We start from the raw sequence: 17,380 nt of genomic DNA on the forward strand, positions 1-17,380 counted from the left end.
CGAGCTCAATGTATGCAAATCTCTCAAATTTGAAATAGAAGATGAAATGCGATCGATTCGATGTACTTTACCGGTTCACTCTTTTCCCTCTCATTCACCCACCGCACACACGAACAGTACTCGTCTTATTGAATGCACTCGGTTTCTCCCCAACAGCAACATCAAGAACACTTCAAGTCTCTTTCTCTCCCAGTTTCCGACCCTTCCTCTTCAATCACTCTCACAGATAAGAGACCGACTCAACACGGAGCACAAGAAGCAGAAGAAGAGGAAGAGGAAGATGATATTACAGTCGAAGACCTACTCTACGATGCGCAGGTGAGTATCCATCTTGAAACGGTCCTGTGAAACGTTCGTCATTAACTCCCCTCTCCCTACCATTCACGCGGCTAGATGGAGATGATTGCGCATCGACACGATAGAGCTATTCATAAGCTAGAACAAGCAGTCGAAAGGAACAGTTCATCTGCGTGTGCGACTTTAGCCAAGTGAATACTGGATTTCCTCTTCTCAGTCTCTCGGTGCTCGCCGCTGACTGTGTAGAATCCATATCGCAGTCTCTACTCGAAGGGATATCAACATTCTTCGAGCTCTCCACCTCCTGCAGTAACAACACTCGGTTCACCATCAAATAACAGCAATTCTCCCCCTCCTCCTTCAGTCAACGTGAATGGGAATCGACCTCGAATGCCTCATCGTTCAACTTCCTGGAAGTGTCATCACCATCATTCGAGTCATCGATCACCTGAATCGTTGAAAGCGGCGGAACTGTACTTGAGAGGATTGGAAATCGAGTTGGAGAAACCGATACGAGGTTCGGGAGGAGGAGGAGGAGGAAAGAGAGGTAGAAAGGTGAAAGAAGAGAGTAGTAGTGAGGAAGAAAGAGCAGAAGGGAAATATTGGAGCGCACAAACTACGTTGGATCTCATCGTTGGTGTCAGTTCGAGTTCTCTTCAACTCCTTCCCTTTTCCGATTGAGCTGATGCGTTCACGAATTCACAGTTGACGGACGCTCATCGATTCGGAGTCCTCCAACCTCCCTCTGAAACATCCAACCCAACCGACTCTTTCGATTCACTCTGGAGTCGTTCCTCTCTCGTTTCTTCCCGAATCCTTTCTCACCCGACAATCGCCCCACTCCTTTCCTCCCTCCCATCCGACCCTTCTCTCTCCTTCCCGACCTCCCGAACTCCCACACCAGGAAATATGATCGCCCCCTCTCTTTCGCGTTCAACAAGCACTCAATCCCGTCGAAACCAATCCGTTTCACGATCCTACACTCACCCAGCAACCTCCATTGGGCTACCTCAAACCCGGAAACTAGAGTTGACGATCGCTATTCATGCACTGTATATCCTTGCGTTACAAGCTTTCTCTTCCCCTACTCCTACTCCTTCAGCATCGTCCCCTTATCTCTCAGCTATTTCGGGATTACCGACTCCCGACTCATCTCCTCTCTTGTTGGACCAAGCTCTTGCGCCTCTCTCGACGACGAACTCAGGCTCAACTCGGGAAGAAGGAGAAGGAGGAGGTGGAGGAAAACTCCAAGCGACGAACCTCTTCAACCTAATCCTCCTCCTCGCGAATCCTTTAGAGAACGGACCGATCGGAATCAAAGAAGGAGATGAATTAGTTTCTAGGGCTCAGAGACGATTGGCTGGATTGAAGGGGGAGAAGGTAGAGGGGGAAGAGGATTGGAAATTGGTTAAGAAGAGGAATAAAGGGAAGAAACGAGATGAAGGAAACGAGGAGTTGAAAGTACCGGACACTGCGATCACGTTGAATGGGCATGGGAAAGATCGAAGCGATGATTCAAGTTTAACGATCACTCCAGGAAACTTGGGATCAAGTCGAAGGAATTCGAAATTTCATTTCGCCCCAGAAGAAGAAGAAGAAGAAGACACCCTCGAATCGACTCCTCGAAAAGCTCCCTACCCTTCACCTCCCGTCACTCCACCACCCACCAATCATCATCCCGTCCCAAAATCCCTCCCTCCACTAACACTTGAAACCTCCTCCATCTCTCCTTCCTCCCAGAACACTAGTCTTCGTTCCCCACCTCTCGCATCCCCATTACAACCGAGGTATCATTCGAGACACTCACAATCTACTACTCATTTACTTTCTACCTCTACCTCGACTCCTTCAACCCCTCGACAACGAAGAGATTCGTTTCAATCCCAATCCTCCGCGTTCACTACTTTCGACCCCTCGTCGAGGTTACTGAGGAGAGTAGAAAGTTCAACTTCGGTTTGTACCGTCCCACCAGATTTCGGTGCGACGAGGGTATTCTCGAGGCTCGGAGACAAAGGGAAAGGGAAAACCGTTGATCTTGAGTCATCGTCGTCTCATTCACTCGGTTCGACCCTAGTCGGAAGAGGTGAAATCGTTGGAGTTTCGAGACATGCACGAACCTATAGAGACGGAGGAGAGGGAGAGACGGATAGGAAAGTTGGGAAAAATTGGTTATCCCGTTTCTTCTCAGTATCCGGCCTCAAACCAGTTCGAGAATTACCCTTATCATCGTCATCGACGTCGAGGAATGGAGCGAGTGAGGGAAATGGAGGTGGAGTGAGGGATCGATTGAAGGAGGCGTTGAAGAGGGATGAGGAAGCGGTTAATAGTAGGGAGAATAGCGTAGAGTATATCATGGATTGGGGGGATGAGGATCCACCTACCGAGGATGAGGACGACGTACACGCTCGGGAGGAGGAAGAGGAAGAAGAAACGGATCAACCAGTGTCTTCGAATCCACCTTCTTCTCCGACTGAATCCTCCTCCGACCCAGCTCAAAGAACTCCCATCTCCCTCGATCGACCTTCTACCACTACCTCAACAACACCGAAGGACTACCCCTCTAACGATCCACTCGAACGCTTGAAACCTCCCCCCAAATCGAATTCTTCCAAAACTTCCCTAAATTCAAAACGTTCTTTCCAACTAAACGACCCAACCTCCTCCTTCTCTTCCTCCGACTCCCTCCTTTCCCCCTCAAACGGCTCCCTCTCCTCTTCTAGTCGTCGTCGACATCGTCGACATCCTTCCTCTTCCTCCTCCTCCACCAACACAAACAATTTTCTTTCTCCCCTCTCCGCCTCCTCCTCTCAACCCGTTTCAACTTCCTCGACAAAGAAACCGAAGCCCGTCTCGATTGATCCCTTATTGTTGGAGTTGGAAAGGACTTCGAGAGTGGGGGTTAGAACGGTTTGTCAGAATTGTTGGAAAAAGGGATTGAATTATCCGGCTTGTAGGAGTTGTGGGAAATGTTATTGCTCGAGGGAATGTAGGGTCGGAGAGGGACATGCTTGTGTAAACGTAAACGCAGCGTAATAAGGGAGGGAGAGGGCATGAGTTGAGTTGCGCACGATTCGGAGTCTGTAGATTTTTTCGAGTTTTCTCCTTTTTGCTGTATCTTTCTTTCTTTTCTGTTTCACTGCTCTCTGCTGTAGCTTTTTCCTCCTAATCTGTATTACATAACGACTTCACTATTATATTTGCTCCTGCCATCCTCTCTTCCTAATTCTTCGTAGTTCATTTTGTCGTTATGCCTCCAAAAAATAAACGAAATATCGTTCTTTTCACTACTCTCACCGTGACGTCGCCACACGCTCTTCTTTCTTTCGCTCCAACCTCTCGTGTGTGATGCAAAGCGTTCCTTACTGTGCGAATCAGCGGAGTACTAGAAGCAGACGCCCGCACGCGAGAGCTCAAAAAGATGCGGTAAGAACTGTTTTTTTTTTTCGATTTCTCAACTTTTCGCTACCCAAATCGAATCCCCATCGAAGGATCCCATCCCCCATTCCCAGTTTCTTTCCCACCTACAACTGAACTTTCCTCCCGCTCCTCCTCTCGCGTAGGCTCAGGTTCAGGTTCAGGTTCAGGTTCCAATTTCTTACTTTTCCTCCTCAAAGGTTTCGTCTCCCTCGTCTCCCTCGTCGTCCTTGTTCTCTCCGAAGCGGGAGTCGCAGTAACAGATTCTGCTACAGTGCTGCTGGAGTTGGTGTGGCGAGTTGAACGTCGAGGAGTTGCGTTGGAGATGGGTTTCGAGAATGCGGCGGAAATGGGATCGGGTAAGGGTTCGTCGGAATCGTCTCCTGCTGCTTCGTCCTGCTGGGTGGGATTCTCGAGTGCGGGTTCTTTCGAGGTCTCTTCAGCGGTTTGTGTAGTAGTCGGGGTCGAGGAATAAGCGAACTAACCACCCAAGCTCCAAAAACTCATTAGTCTTTCCCACTCACTCCCTCGTCCTGATCCGCCGACTGAGGTACAAAGTAAGAAGGGAGCGAAGACATACTTGTTTAGCTTGATCCCTCAATTCACTGACCAACCCCGACAAATCGGCATAAAATTTCAAACCTTCTTCCAAGTTGTTCAAGATTTCGAGGTATTTCGAATGAGCTAGGGAGAACTCTTGGAGTAATTCTTGTCGTTTCGTTAGAGTCGTAGTCGTATTCCCAGTTTCGTTGGGGATGTCGCCAGAGGGGAGAGGGGAGGAGGAGGAAGAGGGTTGGGATTGAAGTTTACGTTGAAGGAGTGAAACGTAAGATGAATTCAAGGTCTGTTCGTCCGAATCAACACACGATATCAGTACATCCGTCGACTGGAATGTAGAGATTCAAGGTGAAAGTAACGAACCTTTAATGAATCGATTAAATCTCTATGTCGTTTCTGATTAATCCTCATCATTCCTTCCTCCTCTACCCTCCTCTTCAATCTATCCAATTCCCCACTCAATACTCCTTCATACTCCGCTAACCCACTCGGTTCTCCTCCTCCCTGTTGAGCTTGAGCAGAAGATAATTGTCTCGATTTCTCAATAACCCTCTCTCGAACGTTCTCATCCCCATCAGCCTCTACCCTACTCTTGATTCGTCGATAAAAACTTTCCCGTTCATCCCCCAATTCCCTCAATTCATCGATCGTCCCTCTCAATTTTCTCCTAAATTTCCTCACTTCCCCTTCCAGTTCCTCCTCCTCCCTCGTTCGTTCTCTTCTCTTCTCCCTCCCCTTCTCCCTTGGCTGAGGAGTTGAAGGTGGTGGGATCACAGAAGCGAGCGAAGAAGGACCGCTTTCGAGGAGGGAGAGTAGGGATTCGACCGAAGAGAATTTTTGACGAACGAGGGAATCGGACGAAGAGGCTTGCGAAATTAACTGGGAGAAATAGGAGAGTCGGTCTCGTAATGAGGTCGTGAGATCGTTTGGAGAAGAGGAGGAGGAGGTAGGGAGAGGGAGGGAGAGGTATTCATCCGTCTGCTCGCTAAACGCATCAGCTTTCAAGCTTCACCCCAGAGGAGAAGAGAGAGACAGGGAAAGCAAGGGAGACAAGAACGCACTTCTTGTAATAGTTCCCGATTGATTTGTGAAACTTTTTGAACGTCTTTGAAGAGTCTTTTCAGGCGGGAGATTCCTCCTAATCGGTTGATTTCTTCGGATTGTTCGATTAAATACTGTGGTACTATCGGTTGAGGTTTCAATTCCCTTTGAGCCGGTGTCGTTGTCGTCGTTGTTGAGGAGTAGGAGTCGGTTTCGTTTTCTTCGAGAGAAGCAGGGAGGTTCAGTTGATTCAGAGTCCTATTTTGATCGATAACCGTAAGCGTTACCCATCGCCCTCTCTCTCGAAAGTGACGAAGTGAGAATGCCTACTCGTTTAGCTCCCTCCCGCTGCCCTTGACCCATTCCTTCCCGACCCTTTCCTCGACCCAATTCAATTTTCGATCTTTCCAAACCCTCAATACTTCTCCAACTTCTTTCTTCTCGAGTTCCGCGAATACCCTGTCTCTCCTATCTAGGGCCTCATACGGGGAAGTGACGAGTCCGGGAGGTGTGGAGCGAGAGAGGGGGAAGGGAGTTATTGGCGGAAGGGAGCAATAGGGGGTCGGGTGGGAAAGATATATCAAGTCGTTATCCCTACGCGCAACACAGGAAGAGGGACGTCAGTGAGGGAAGAGAGAGACAGAGAGAAAGAGGAGAGGTACTTGTTAGCTCTTTTGAGATTATCTTCGAGTACTTTCAAGAACCCTTTAGAATCTTTCACGACGGTCTCTAATACCCCGTTGGTACTAGTCCCTTTCAGTAACTTGCCTTTGAGGGTTATCGTATCGGATAGGGTCGATTGAAGGATCGAAACGGAATGTGAGAGTCGACCGATTTCATCCCCGTACCTTGGAACGAGTACTCTCTCTCTTGTCAGACTACTTCCACTCGCGCGAGAGAGAGAAGAGGAATGCACGTACCTGTTGGCGCCCAAATCGTCGAGGGATCTCCGGAACTCCGCAACCGCCTCAAAGTGAACCTCCTTCAGTTTCAAGAACTTTGTCCATTCCTTATCAAAGCCACGACTCATACTCCAAGTTAATTACTCTGCTCTTTCGCGGAGTGTAACAGTCAAAACACACTCACAGTAGGTAGGTAGTCCGAAGGGAAGAACCTTAGACAATCCCTATAATGAATCGAAACTTGTTTCGCTAATTTCGAAATCGTTCCATTCTTTAACCTATCTATTTCACCCTCTCCTCTCCTCCTCATCAGGTTTCTCCTCTTCCACAGCGAGCAAAGGAGGTGAGAACGTACCGATAACAGATTTCTGCCATCCAATTTCCTGTATACTCGCTCTCAAATATTCCCTCCATCCCTCCATCACCTCTCTTCTCAAATCCCCGTCTCTTCCGACTCCTTCATCTTGAGGGGAAGGGAGGAAAGAGATCAATTTATCGATTGTACCGAGTGAGGATTGAAGGTGATTAATACTCGTTTTCAGTGAATCTGCCGTAGTCGTCGCAGAGGAGGAGGAAGAGGAAGAAGCTGAGGAGCGGTGTTGTAAAGCGAGATGAGAGTATAGAGAGGAGAGGTTATAGAGTGTCGAGAGGTACTCATATGAGAGGGATTGAATCGCAGGAGAAGAGGAAGCGGAAGAAGAAGAGGATTCGGGATTTGAAGCAGCAGTCGGAGAGGGAAGTGCGCCAGGAGGTAATGAAGCGGAGGAAGAAGAGGAGGGAGGGATGATTGGGTCGTAAGTGAATGAAGGACCTGACTATGTCATTGTCAGAGCGAGGGTTAGCTCGAGCAGAACCGAGAGAGGGAAGAGAGAGAGAGTTCTCTTTACGGTATCCGGAAATTTCTCCATCGTTAAACTCAATTGAGCTTGATACCTGTGGATTCCCTCGTGAAACACTCTCATTAGTCTTGTTCCAGGCCTAGTGAGTGAACAGACTACAGAAGGAGTATCGCACATGAGTAGTTTATCTAAACTATTCGTCATGATCAACGGAGTTCCATCTTGTCCGTAAATCTCTCTCCTGAGTTGGTCGAGTCGTAGGGCATCGGATTTGATATGATCTGGATGAGTGGAAGGGCATTCGAGGGAGACGTAGGAGATTAGAGGAGTGGAGAAATCGACCTGGGAAACAAACGAATGAGCTCAAGAATTCAGTGCCGGAAAGGGAGAGAATACGCACAGGATGTGTACGCTTGAAAGGGAGTGGGAAGAGGTTCGACATTGATCGAGCACAGGGGAAAGAAGAGGAAAGAAGTTCTGATTCTGACGCGCTCTTCTCCTCTTCCTCCCCCTCGATCCAGCCCTCCAACCTATCGACAACCTAGTCTAGGTCGACAGTTCTGAGATGGCGGCATCAGAAGTTCGGCAGCGTTCTTCAGTCTCGAGTAAATCGACTTCATCTTCAATCAACAACAAAGACAACACGTCGCTCTCCTCCTCCTCTTCTCCCTCATCAGTCGACGATGTGACACACGAGTTGGAATTTGGTGGAGCTCCTGGTACTCTCGCAATGATGATTGGATTCCCTCTGCTGTTCTATTATCTTTACGTTTGTTTGTTCTTCAATAACGGTAAATTCTCTCCTCTCTCTATCGAAAACCTGAGTCATGACTGATAGAGAAGCCCTGAGATGTAGCTCAATTTACTACGCCGACGAATGCGAGAACGATCTTTGGACCTGGAGGTTGGTGGGAATTCCTTAAATATATTTCGAAACTAGTCATCGAAGTGCGTTTCCCTCCCTCTCTCCCTCTCTCTCTCTGTCCTCATGACTGACTCTTTCCTTGTGTAGACTGCCTCGCCGACTAAACGAGCGACGACTCTCTACCTTTCCTTCCTCTCCCTCCAACTCGTTCTCGCGTTTATCCTCCCCGGAGTAACTCAACAAGGACTCCCCGTCTCCTCTCTCGGAGGCAAAACTCTCACATATCATTGCAACGCTTATTCCTGCGTCTACTCTACCGTTTTCATCGTCTACCTCGCTCATCATTTCCATTTCTTCCACTTATCCGAAATCATCGACTTGTACGGTCCCCTCCTCTCCGTCGCCTCCATTTCCGGGTTCCTCTTAGCGGGAGTCGTTTACTTATTTGGGGATAATTATCGAATGAGTGGAAACTGGATTTACGATTATTTCATGGGATCAACCCTGAATCCGAGGATTGGGAACGTCGATATAAAAATGTTTGCAGAGATTCGAATCAGTTGGACTTTATTGTTTGCGATTGCGATGGGTGGAGTAAGTAAACAGTATGAATTGTATGGAAGGACTAGTGGGAACGCTTGGTTGTTCGCGTATGGAACGGCGTTGTACTTGAACGCTTGTGCGAAAGTGAGTCTATCTATCTCTCCCTTCTCATTCTCGCGCTTTTGAGTGTGAGGAACTAAACGGGAGTGCGAGTGGATTAGGGTGAACAATATATCCCTCAAACTTGGGATATGAATTACGAAAAAGTACCTTACTCCCCTTTCTCTCTTCTTCCTTCTCTTTTCCCCTTCCTCCTCGCCCAAACTGACCTCGTTTCACTCGGATCAGTTCGGATGGCTCCTCTCCTACTGGAACCTCGCCGGAGTCCCGTTCTCTTACGCCTACCCAGCAATTTACATCTCGACTAGAGATCCTAGAGACCTAGAATTCCCGACTTGGGTATTGGTATCACTTTTCGTCGTGTTGACTGTCGCTCATTGTCTGTACGTTCGAGTTCCTCTTCTCCTAGCTTTGACGGTCGAGTTACTCGCTCGAACTTGACGAGTTCATTCGCTGACGCCTTCGGTTTGTTGAACTCACTCACTCGCTCGCGCTCGTTCGTTCGTTCAGGTTCGATATCGCCATGGCACAAAAATCTCATTTCAAAGCAGTCGAAACCAATACCTATATCAAACGTTACACTTTCCCTCAATTACCTTACGCTGAACTCGAGAATCCAAAGTATTTGAAGACGCATTTGGGAGGGAAGTTGTTATTGGGTGGTTTGTGGGGATATCTACGAAAGCCCAGTGAGTGGCTCCCCTCACACACTCTCTCTCGACGAGCGGAAGAAGGGAGCGAGCGAGGAAGGAAGGAGAATTTGGGGAATAAGCGTACTGACGGTTTTTCGATGCTCTCGCACTCGAACGATGGGATTTTAGATTACACATTCGATTCAATCCAAGCGATCATTTGGGGTATCTCATCAGGAGCAGGAACTAAGAGTTTGATCGTTTATTGGTATCCCGTTTTTCATGCCATCATGTTGTTACATCGTAATGGGAGGGATGACGCTAGGTAAGCTCTCTCGTTTCTCTCTCAGTCTCTCCCAGAAGGAGGAGTAAGAGAGGGGAACTGATGAGATGGGAAATTGGAGTGAACAGGTGTGCGAGGAAATATAAACAGGATTGGAAAGAGTATCAGAGGTTGGTACCTTATTCGTAAGTTCTCATCTCTCTCTTCTACCTACTAGTCGGAGACTGTTCCAGCAATCGATGTTGAGCGGGGTGCCGGAACTCGAGAGGTGTCAGTTTTCGTTTTCTAAGCTGATTTTCATCTTCACTCGCAGGTTCATCCCTTACATCTACTAAGGCCGTCGCCCTATCGCCTCACTCTCAATAACTCTCCTTCTCCCGCGAGACACTCTCGCTCGCTCGCTCGAGACGAGTCTTCTACTTCGATTTTTCCTTTCTCTCTCGCTCCATTTTCGCAATTTCCTTAGACCTTATCTTCTCCTCTTTTCCAAAAGCCCCTTAATTCGTTTTTTCGTGCTCTGTGTGTTCGTTCGAATATCATATACCATTCCCCATTCGAATCGTGTCGCAATCCCGAAAGTTCAATTGCGAATACAAATATGGTGAAATGAAATTGAACTATTCACCATTTTGAAATCGCTCGCTTCGACCTCTCTCCCGCTCTCGACTTTCACTCTATTCACCGATACGCGGGTATAGACTCAAGCGTTCATTCGACAACGATCGCCTCAAACCCCATCGACTGCGACTCGTCAAAAGTTCGACGTTCCGAACACTCTCGGCATCTCGTTCTTCCAACCCTCGACCCTCTTTCCCTCTCTCTCTCGCGCCGGTGACACGCGGGCCTCGTCTAGCCACTCACTATGGCTGTAAGTCTCCTCCTTACTCCCTTACCTCGCTCCCCGTCTCGGCATCCTCCCATCCCACGTCTTCGATGCGTGTCACCCATCCCTCTCCCTCCTCTCTCTCCTACTAACCCCCCTGCTTCTCTGTTTTCCACAGTCCTCGAATCGAGATGATCTCCTCTCCTCAAAGATCGCTTCGCTCGAACAACGTATTCAAAAAGAACGTAAAATCCTCGAAGGATTCCAAGCTATGAGATCCGCAACTTCTAACCAAGACGTAATCCGTACCTGCGAAGCAAAGATCAGAGAGTCGGTTAAAACGATTGGATGGTTTCAGGAGAGTGTGAGGGAATTACAAGTTAGGAACTCCCAAGCGGCAGGAGAGAAAAGTTTACCGACTATTCCACCTACGACGATGATGACACAAGCAGGAGCAGGAGGAACGGGAGGAGCAATGGTACCACCGGGAGCAGCACCAAGTTATGTACAACCGATGGGGTATGGTGCGAATCCGAGAGAAGTGGGAAGAGTTAATGCGAGGGATCAAGCTTTACCGATTGGAGCGGGAGGAGCAACTGTTTATTCCTCTGCTGGGACAGTCGCAGCAAAGACTCAATTTACGAATCTAGGTTAGTCATAGCCCTGTTCTCCCTCCGTGAGGATGAATCCGGGGTCGAGACTGACGAGAGAAATTGGTTCTTTTGAGATAGATTTAATCAAAGCGGATACTCCGTTAACTTCAGCGAAGATTTCGAGAATGTTACATCAACTTGAATTCAAGCTACATGTAGAACGTCAGTACAAAGAAGGGATTGATAAAATGGCGAAACTTTACCTTGTCGATGGGGATAAGAAAGCGAGGTCAGTTATCTTTCTCTCTTTTCTCTCGGAGGGGACTCGGAGCTGATGTGCGGTCGGGACTTTGACAGGGCTGATACGGAGAACAAGAGAGTAGAAAGTAAACAAAAAATGGTCTTGTTGAATCAAGCTTTGAAACGTTATAAAACTTTGGATGTTATGGGAGAATTAGGTGATGAAGATGATGGTTCGTCTCTCCCCTCCCATCCCTGCTATCTCTCCGAACTCCCGTACTGATCCCCCTCGAGTGATGTAGGTATCCCCGAAGATGTTAAAGCTAATCTCCGCCGTCCCCTCTCTGGAGCTCTCCAAATCACGATCAAACAAGCCCGGGACCTCGCTCACGCCCCTCAACCGAAGAAATCTAAACATCCTTCCGAAACCGTCATTTACGTCAAAGTCGAAGACACTCCACGAGCAAGAACTCACCCTTCTCGTACTGATCGTTGGAACGAAGATTTCGAAATTCACGTCGACAAGGCAAACGAGGTCGAAGTAACAATTTACGATAAATTACCCTCTGCTTCTTCGACTGGAGGAGAGGGAGGAGGAGGAGGAGGAGGAACGGCACCGGTACCTATTGGAATGTTATGGTTGAGATTGAGCGACGTAGTTGAAGAATTGAGGAGGAGGAAATTAGGGATGGAAGCGGGTCCTGGATGGGTTACGGCAGCGAGAGTAGCTCAGGGAAGTGGTGGGAGCGGTGGAAGTGGTTCGGGTCAGGTAGATGTACCGGTTACGGTTGGGAGGAACGAAACGCTTGGTGGTGGAGGAGGAGAGTTTGGGGGACCGGGAGGTGGAATGGGAAATGGGGGAAAGGGAGAAGGGATCGATGCGTGGTTTGCCGTGGAACCGGAGGGAGCGATCATGTTGCATCTCAATTTCGGTAAGTTTTTCTTTCTCTTCTCTCCTTCCCCAGTTTTTCCCCTTTCGCTGATTCTCTCTCTCTGCTTCTCGACTCGTAGTCAAATCGAACGTTCGTAAACGTCCTTACGATGCCGGAGGATTCGGACGACAAGGTGCCGTTCGAAAACGTAAAGAATCGATTCACGAACAAAACGGGCACAAATTCGTCGTCAAACAATTCTACACGGTCGTCCTCTGTGCCCTTTGTGGAGAGTTCTTACTCAAGGGAGCAGGGATGCAGTGCGAGGATTGTAAATACGCTTGTCACAAGAATTGTTACCAAAAAGTCGTGACGAAATGTATTTCGAAGTCTAATACTGATGCCGTAAGTCTACTCTCTCTCTCTTCACTCTGTCGAAGGGACGGAGATTGAAAGATAGAGGGATGAGCAGGACAAGGACGAAGAACAAATCAATCATCGAATTCCTCATCGATTCGAACCGATCACAAACATTTCTCCGAATTGGTGTTGTCATTGTGGACTCGTGCTTCCTCTCGGTCGTAAACAAGCGAGAAAGTGTTCAGGCGAGTCAATCTCTCAACCTCTCACTCGTTGCAGCCGATTACTGACTCTCCTCGCCGTCTGATTTCAGAATGCGGAGTGACGGCTCACACGGATTGCGTTCACCTCGTTCCCGATTTCTGTGGAATGTCGATGGAGATGGCGAACAAGTTACTCTCGGATATCAAGAGTATCAACAGTAACCGAAGGAGTGGACAACAACGAGTAGCAGCGAATCAACGAACTCCGGCTTCTCTCACTCAAACTCAAACTTCTCTCGCTTCAAGTGGAGGAGATCCTTACGGAAGAGTACCCGTTTCGTATGAATCACGACCTCAAGAACAACTTACCTCCGACGTTGGAAGACTCAATCTCGTCGGATCAGCTCAACCTCCTCCCGCTCAGCCTCAACAACTGAGAATCCCGGTTCCTCCAGTTTCGCCAAACCCTTACGATGGGATGCAACCTCCTTCTCCCGTACCTCCCGTCGCTCCTTCGACTGCCGGGATCGCCGTCGGTCCTCCTCAACCTCAAACTCCTTCGGCTCCAGCTCACGTCGTTCAACCCCCTCCTCGACAATCTTCCGCTTCGACCGCTTCTTCATTCGGCAACGATCCTCGAGATTCGATTGGAAGTCTAATCGGTGGATACGCAAGCGACGAACAACAACGTAGACAATCTCGCGAACACCAAGCGCAACAAAATCATCCTCCTTCTACTCACGTTCCTCCTCAATTCGCTCCTTACAAATCTCAACCCCAGTCTGCGGCTGCTCAAGAATCTCCTTACGCCGGTGGTCAATATGGTCAACCTCAGCAACAACAACAAACTCCTCCTCCTCCGAGAATGCCTCCTCAACCTCCGATCGCACCTTCGACCTCTCAACCTGGACAACTCTACTCCCCTGCTTCTCCGAATCGACTTCCTCCCGGTGCTTCTCAATCCCAACCTCTAGGTCCCTCTCCTTACGCAGGTTACCAAGCACCTCCTCCTCCCCAACAACAACAAATCGTTTCTCGACCTCCTCCCCAGCACCAGCAAGCCGTTGTCTCTCAACCTCCCGCGGCTCCGGTTGTCAATTCTCGAATGCCTCAACGTCGTATCGGTTTAGACGATTTCAATTTCCTCGCGGTATTAGGAAAAGGAAATTTCGGAAAAGTCATGTTGGCGGAAGAGAAGAAATCTTCTCAATTATACGCGATCAAGGTGCTCAAAAAGGAGTTTATTATCGAGAATGATGAAGTTGAATCGTACGTTTCCTCTCCCTTCTCCTCTCCCTCTCTCCCTTGCGTCTTCGATCGACAGACTGACGAGATGGGGATTGTTGAGGATAGAACGAAATCTGAAAAACGAGTATTCCTCGCCGCCGCACGAGAACGTCATCCCTTCTTGTTGGGTCTTCATTCTTGTTTCCAAACGGAAACGAGGATTTATTTCGTCATGGAATACGTTTCGGGAGGTGATTTGATGTTACATATTCAAAGGGAACAATTCACTCCTCGAAGGGCGAAGTTCTATGCCGCCGAAGTGTTGCTCGCGTTGGAGTATTTCCATAAGATGGGAATCGTCTACCGGTGAGCGCTCAACTTGAATAGAATCGAGTTTCATCTTTATTCGAGACTGATTTCTTTTTGTTCTGCTCGCGCAGTGATCTCAAACTCGATAACATTCTTCTCACTCTCGATGGACACGTCAAAGTTGCCGATTATGGATTATGTAAAGAAGATATGGCGTTCGGAAAGACGACTTCGACGTTTTGTGGTACCCCTGAATTCATGGCTCCCGAGGTTCATCTGACCCTCCCTCTCTCATCCTACGAGTCTATACTAACCACCTGAGTATGGACTGCAGATCATTCTCGAACAAAGGTACGGTCGAGCGGTCGATTGGTGGGCGTTCGGAGTTTTGATTTACGAAATGTTACTCGGACAATCTCCCTTCCGAGGTGACGACGAAGATGAAATTTTTGATGCGATTCTCGAAGACGAACCTCTCTATCCGATTCATATGCCGAAAGATTCAGTTTCGATTCTTCAAAAAGTGAGTTTCTCTTCTCCTCCTCCTTCTCTCCATCTCTAGTACTGACTCTTCTTCGCTCGCGAGTGTAGCTCCTCACGAAAGACCCTTCACGACGACTCGGAGCTTCTGAAGCCGACGCCGTCGAAATCAAATCTCATTTGTTCTTCAAAGATACGAATTGGGACGACGTCTTCCACAAACGAATCCCATCTCCTTTCTTCCCCGCGATTAGTTCGGCAACCGATACGAGCAATTTCGATTCGGAATTCACTTCGGAACAACCTACGCTCACGCCGGTTCATTCGACGTTGAGCGCGCAGGATCAAGGAGAATTCGCTGGGTTCTCGTACGGTGCAATCTCTCTCGATACAGACGTGTCGATGCGATTGGCTGACGATTGAACCTGTGCAGATGGACCGCGAACTGGGCTCAATAAGCTCGTCTCAAATCGAAAACGCATCTCTCTCTCTCTCTCTTTCCATCTATACTCTACTCTATCATGGACAATATCTGTCACTTTCTCCTCCTTCTCTCTCTAGAGATCTCACCTCTCTCCACCTCCCTAGACGGCATCCCTCTCTACCTCTTTTCGCCCAAACCTTCACCATTGCCTCTAATTCGTTTATTCTTCTTCACGAACTCATATTCCTTCCTCTCACGCCGCGCCTTTTGCTGTAGCTTATGTATTTGCCTCGAACACTTCTCCCTCCCTTCTCTCTCTCTCGAGATTCTTTCTCTCATCAGTATTCACGAATTCCTATTCTATTTTTCCCTTTTCCTCATCAAATTTCTTCTTCACTTTCTCTCATATGCAGTTCTTTAGTTCTCACTCTTGCTCTCTCTGGAAATTCATTCGAATCTCTCTCATTCCGTCCCGTTTGTCGGGTCCTCGAGACGACAGCATTTGCATTGTAACAGACCTGAAGAGGTCCAAATCTAGCGAAACTTGATCCATTCTCAAGAACCCGGATCGCTATCGCCTCAAGTAGCAGGCCAGGGATGATTCAAATCTGGCTTGAAGAACCGAACAATCGTCCCAGTTTGACAGCGACGCAGGTGCATGGGAAGCATTCGATTTTCGGATCAAAGCATTGAATTTTCTAGGAATCCGTCGAGTACGCCTTTTACACATCCTCCAATCGCATCAAGACAGTAACCACTGTGAGCTCATGTCCGGCCATCAGCTTCGCAGCTTGAAGGGGCTGCAGAGACGAAACGAGCTCACCCTTCCATAACGAAAACTGTTTTCTTCTGAAGAGTCGCTATCAGTTTCCCCATCTCGGGATAGGCTTCTCGAGTAATACTGAATTGAGTCAAGGGGTCGTCAATGAAGGTGTCGACTCCGAGTCTACTCGATCAAGGCACCGACTCGTTAACAACGAATGGCAGAGAAAGAACACGCAAAAACTTGCGAAACGAAAACTCGATCAGGCTCGAAGCGATCGATTTGTTTAACTGCCTCGGAGAGAGTCTTGAGGTACAGTGTGTTATCGGTTCCGAGCGGTAGAGGGTAATTGAGATTGGTTCCGAGAGCTGATGGACCTCCTCGCTCAGATTCGCTACCGGTGTAATCTATTCCGCTCCTCGTAAGTGAGCAGTGTCTCATCAGAAGAAATTCGACTCACATGGATAGTCTGGAGAGCCATGTAGCGAAACATAGAGCACGGACGGATCATTGAAGAAGATTTTGCTCGTACCTTTGCGAGACGGCGCAACGAAGACTCAGTACATCGCGTTCTTCGCAAACGGAGTGGAAGACTTGCCGTTCCCGTGGTGATAGTCGATGTCTAGAATCGCTACCTTCGGACGCCTTCGCTTTAGCGACCTGAGGGGAGTAGACTGGTAATCACGAACTGCGATCGCGATGTTGTTCAAGTAACAATACCCTCCACAGAGCGACTCGGTTGAATGGTGCCCAGGTGGGCGACTGCAGTATGTCAAAAGTTTAGCTCGGAAAGAACTCATCAAACTGAGCAAGCGAGCAACTGACCAGAGCGCAAATACCGCCGGAGCGAGAGCAGTATCGAGCCAGCGACTCGCCGTGAGCGCGACCTGGGCCGACGCGAGAGCAGCGATCCAAGTATCTTTCGTGATTGGAGCTGAGAGATCGAAAAAGAATTGACCTGCGAAATGTTAAGGTTTGCGAAAGAGATTTCCGAGTCAGCGCACTTCCGAGGGGCGAATTTGGGTCTTCAACGAACCGGTTCTCGCGATCGCCGATTTCTTGACGTTCTCAGGTAGTGTCGAACCGAGTAGCAAGTCGTTGCGAAGGAACGTCTCAGGCAAGACGGCGTCCTGTGTCGAATTGCGAAATCAGCTTGATCACGACGACTCGAGTCGAGAGACTTGCGTCACAGCGTACCTTGGATCCTCCTTCTGCAGTCCATTCGTCATAGATCTCCTTCAAGAAGTCGGTGTAGGCCCTCTCATGAACCCGGGAAATCGCTTCGTTCAACTCTTCCTTCGTCTCAACCTCTTGAGCCTGCAGGTCAAGCTCACATCCTTCGTAATGGTCTTTGTCAACTAGTAGAGTGTCGAGGATCCGGTGGTAGCGCTCAGGCGACTCGAAATAGGGTTGGAGACATCCCGAGAGGATTTCGTGAGGAGGATTGTGAGTGAGCGAGAGCGGGTTGTGGAAGATGAGCATAGGGTACTTGGAAGGCGTTGAGCTGGTCATAGTAGGTGCGCGATCGAGAAGTCGAGCTCGAGTGGGGAGAAGGAGAGGAAGAAACGATGATGAGATCACTCAACTTTGAG

The 17,380-nt window shown here is 48.7% G+C and overlaps 5 protein-coding genes across 5 annotated transcripts; 3 read left to right on the forward strand and 2 right to left on the reverse strand.

Moving 5' to 3' along the window:
- Positions 1 to 393: 393 nt before the first annotated feature.
- On the forward strand, positions 394 to 3,330 carry JCM6883_005326 (zinc finger MYND domain-containing protein; the record flags this gene model as incomplete). The annotated part of the gene is made up of 3 exons (XM_076634403.1): positions 394 to 488; positions 558 to 936; positions 1,003 to 3,330. The coding sequence occupies 3 exons, from the start codon at positions 394 to 396 to the stop codon at positions 3,328 to 3,330; spliced, it is 2,802 nt and encodes a 933-aa protein (XP_076485614.1).
- A 429-nt stretch (positions 3,331 to 3,759) lies between these two features.
- On the reverse strand, positions 3,760 to 7,493 carry JCM6883_005327 (uncharacterized protein; the record flags this gene model as incomplete). Its single annotated transcript, XM_076634404.1, has 12 exons — positions 3,760 to 4,191; positions 4,292 to 4,555; positions 4,633 to 5,247; positions 5,331 to 5,568; positions 5,641 to 5,904; positions 5,973 to 6,158; positions 6,231 to 6,319; positions 6,397 to 6,494; positions 6,568 to 7,027; positions 7,100 to 7,145; positions 7,227 to 7,393; positions 7,452 to 7,493. 12 exons carry the CDS (start codon positions 7,491 to 7,493, stop codon positions 3,760 to 3,762), a joined length of 2,901 nt encoding a protein of 966 aa, XP_076485615.1.
- A 123-nt stretch (positions 7,494 to 7,616) lies between these two features.
- Positions 7,617 to 9,829, forward strand: ERG4 (delta(24(24(1)))-sterol reductase; the record flags this gene model as incomplete). The annotated part of the gene is made up of 9 exons (XM_076634405.1): positions 7,617 to 7,842; positions 7,908 to 7,999; positions 8,064 to 8,603; positions 8,681 to 8,725; positions 8,808 to 8,962; positions 9,090 to 9,268; positions 9,401 to 9,536; positions 9,623 to 9,679; positions 9,808 to 9,829. 9 exons carry the CDS (start codon positions 7,617 to 7,619, stop codon positions 9,827 to 9,829), a joined length of 1,452 nt encoding a protein of 483 aa, XP_076485616.1.
- Positions 9,830 to 10,356: 527 nt separating this feature from the next.
- Positions 10,357 to 15,059, forward strand: PKC1 (protein kinase C; the record flags this gene model as incomplete). The annotated part of the gene is made up of 13 exons (XM_076634406.1): positions 10,357 to 10,362; positions 10,496 to 10,967; positions 11,049 to 11,199; positions 11,268 to 11,383; positions 11,453 to 12,082; positions 12,162 to 12,427; positions 12,495 to 12,627; positions 12,696 to 13,854; positions 13,939 to 14,178; positions 14,253 to 14,391; positions 14,456 to 14,644; positions 14,713 to 14,969; positions 15,035 to 15,059. The coding sequence occupies 13 exons, from the start codon at positions 10,357 to 10,359 to the stop codon at positions 15,057 to 15,059; spliced, it is 3,783 nt and encodes a 1,260-aa protein (XP_076485617.1).
- A 647-nt stretch (positions 15,060 to 15,706) lies between these two features.
- Positions 15,707 to 17,270, reverse strand: JCM6883_005330 (histone deacetylase family protein; the record flags this gene model as incomplete). The annotated part of the gene is made up of 8 exons (XM_076634407.1): positions 15,707 to 15,782; positions 15,849 to 15,971; positions 16,036 to 16,195; positions 16,249 to 16,320; positions 16,387 to 16,550; positions 16,614 to 16,746; positions 16,825 to 16,918; positions 16,986 to 17,270. The coding sequence occupies 8 exons, from the start codon at positions 17,268 to 17,270 to the stop codon at positions 15,707 to 15,709; spliced, it is 1,107 nt and encodes a 368-aa protein (XP_076485618.1).
- Between the last annotated feature and the right edge of the window lie 110 nt (positions 17,271 to 17,380).

The sequence above is a fragment of the Sporobolomyces salmoneus genome (assembly GCF_050403485.1).
Source record: "Sporobolomyces salmoneus JCM6883 DNA, S_salmoneus_JCM6883_v1_ctg59, whole genome shotgun sequence".
Taxonomy (NCBI): Eukaryota; Fungi; Basidiomycota; class Microbotryomycetes; order Sporidiobolales; family Sporidiobolaceae; genus Sporobolomyces; species Sporobolomyces salmoneus.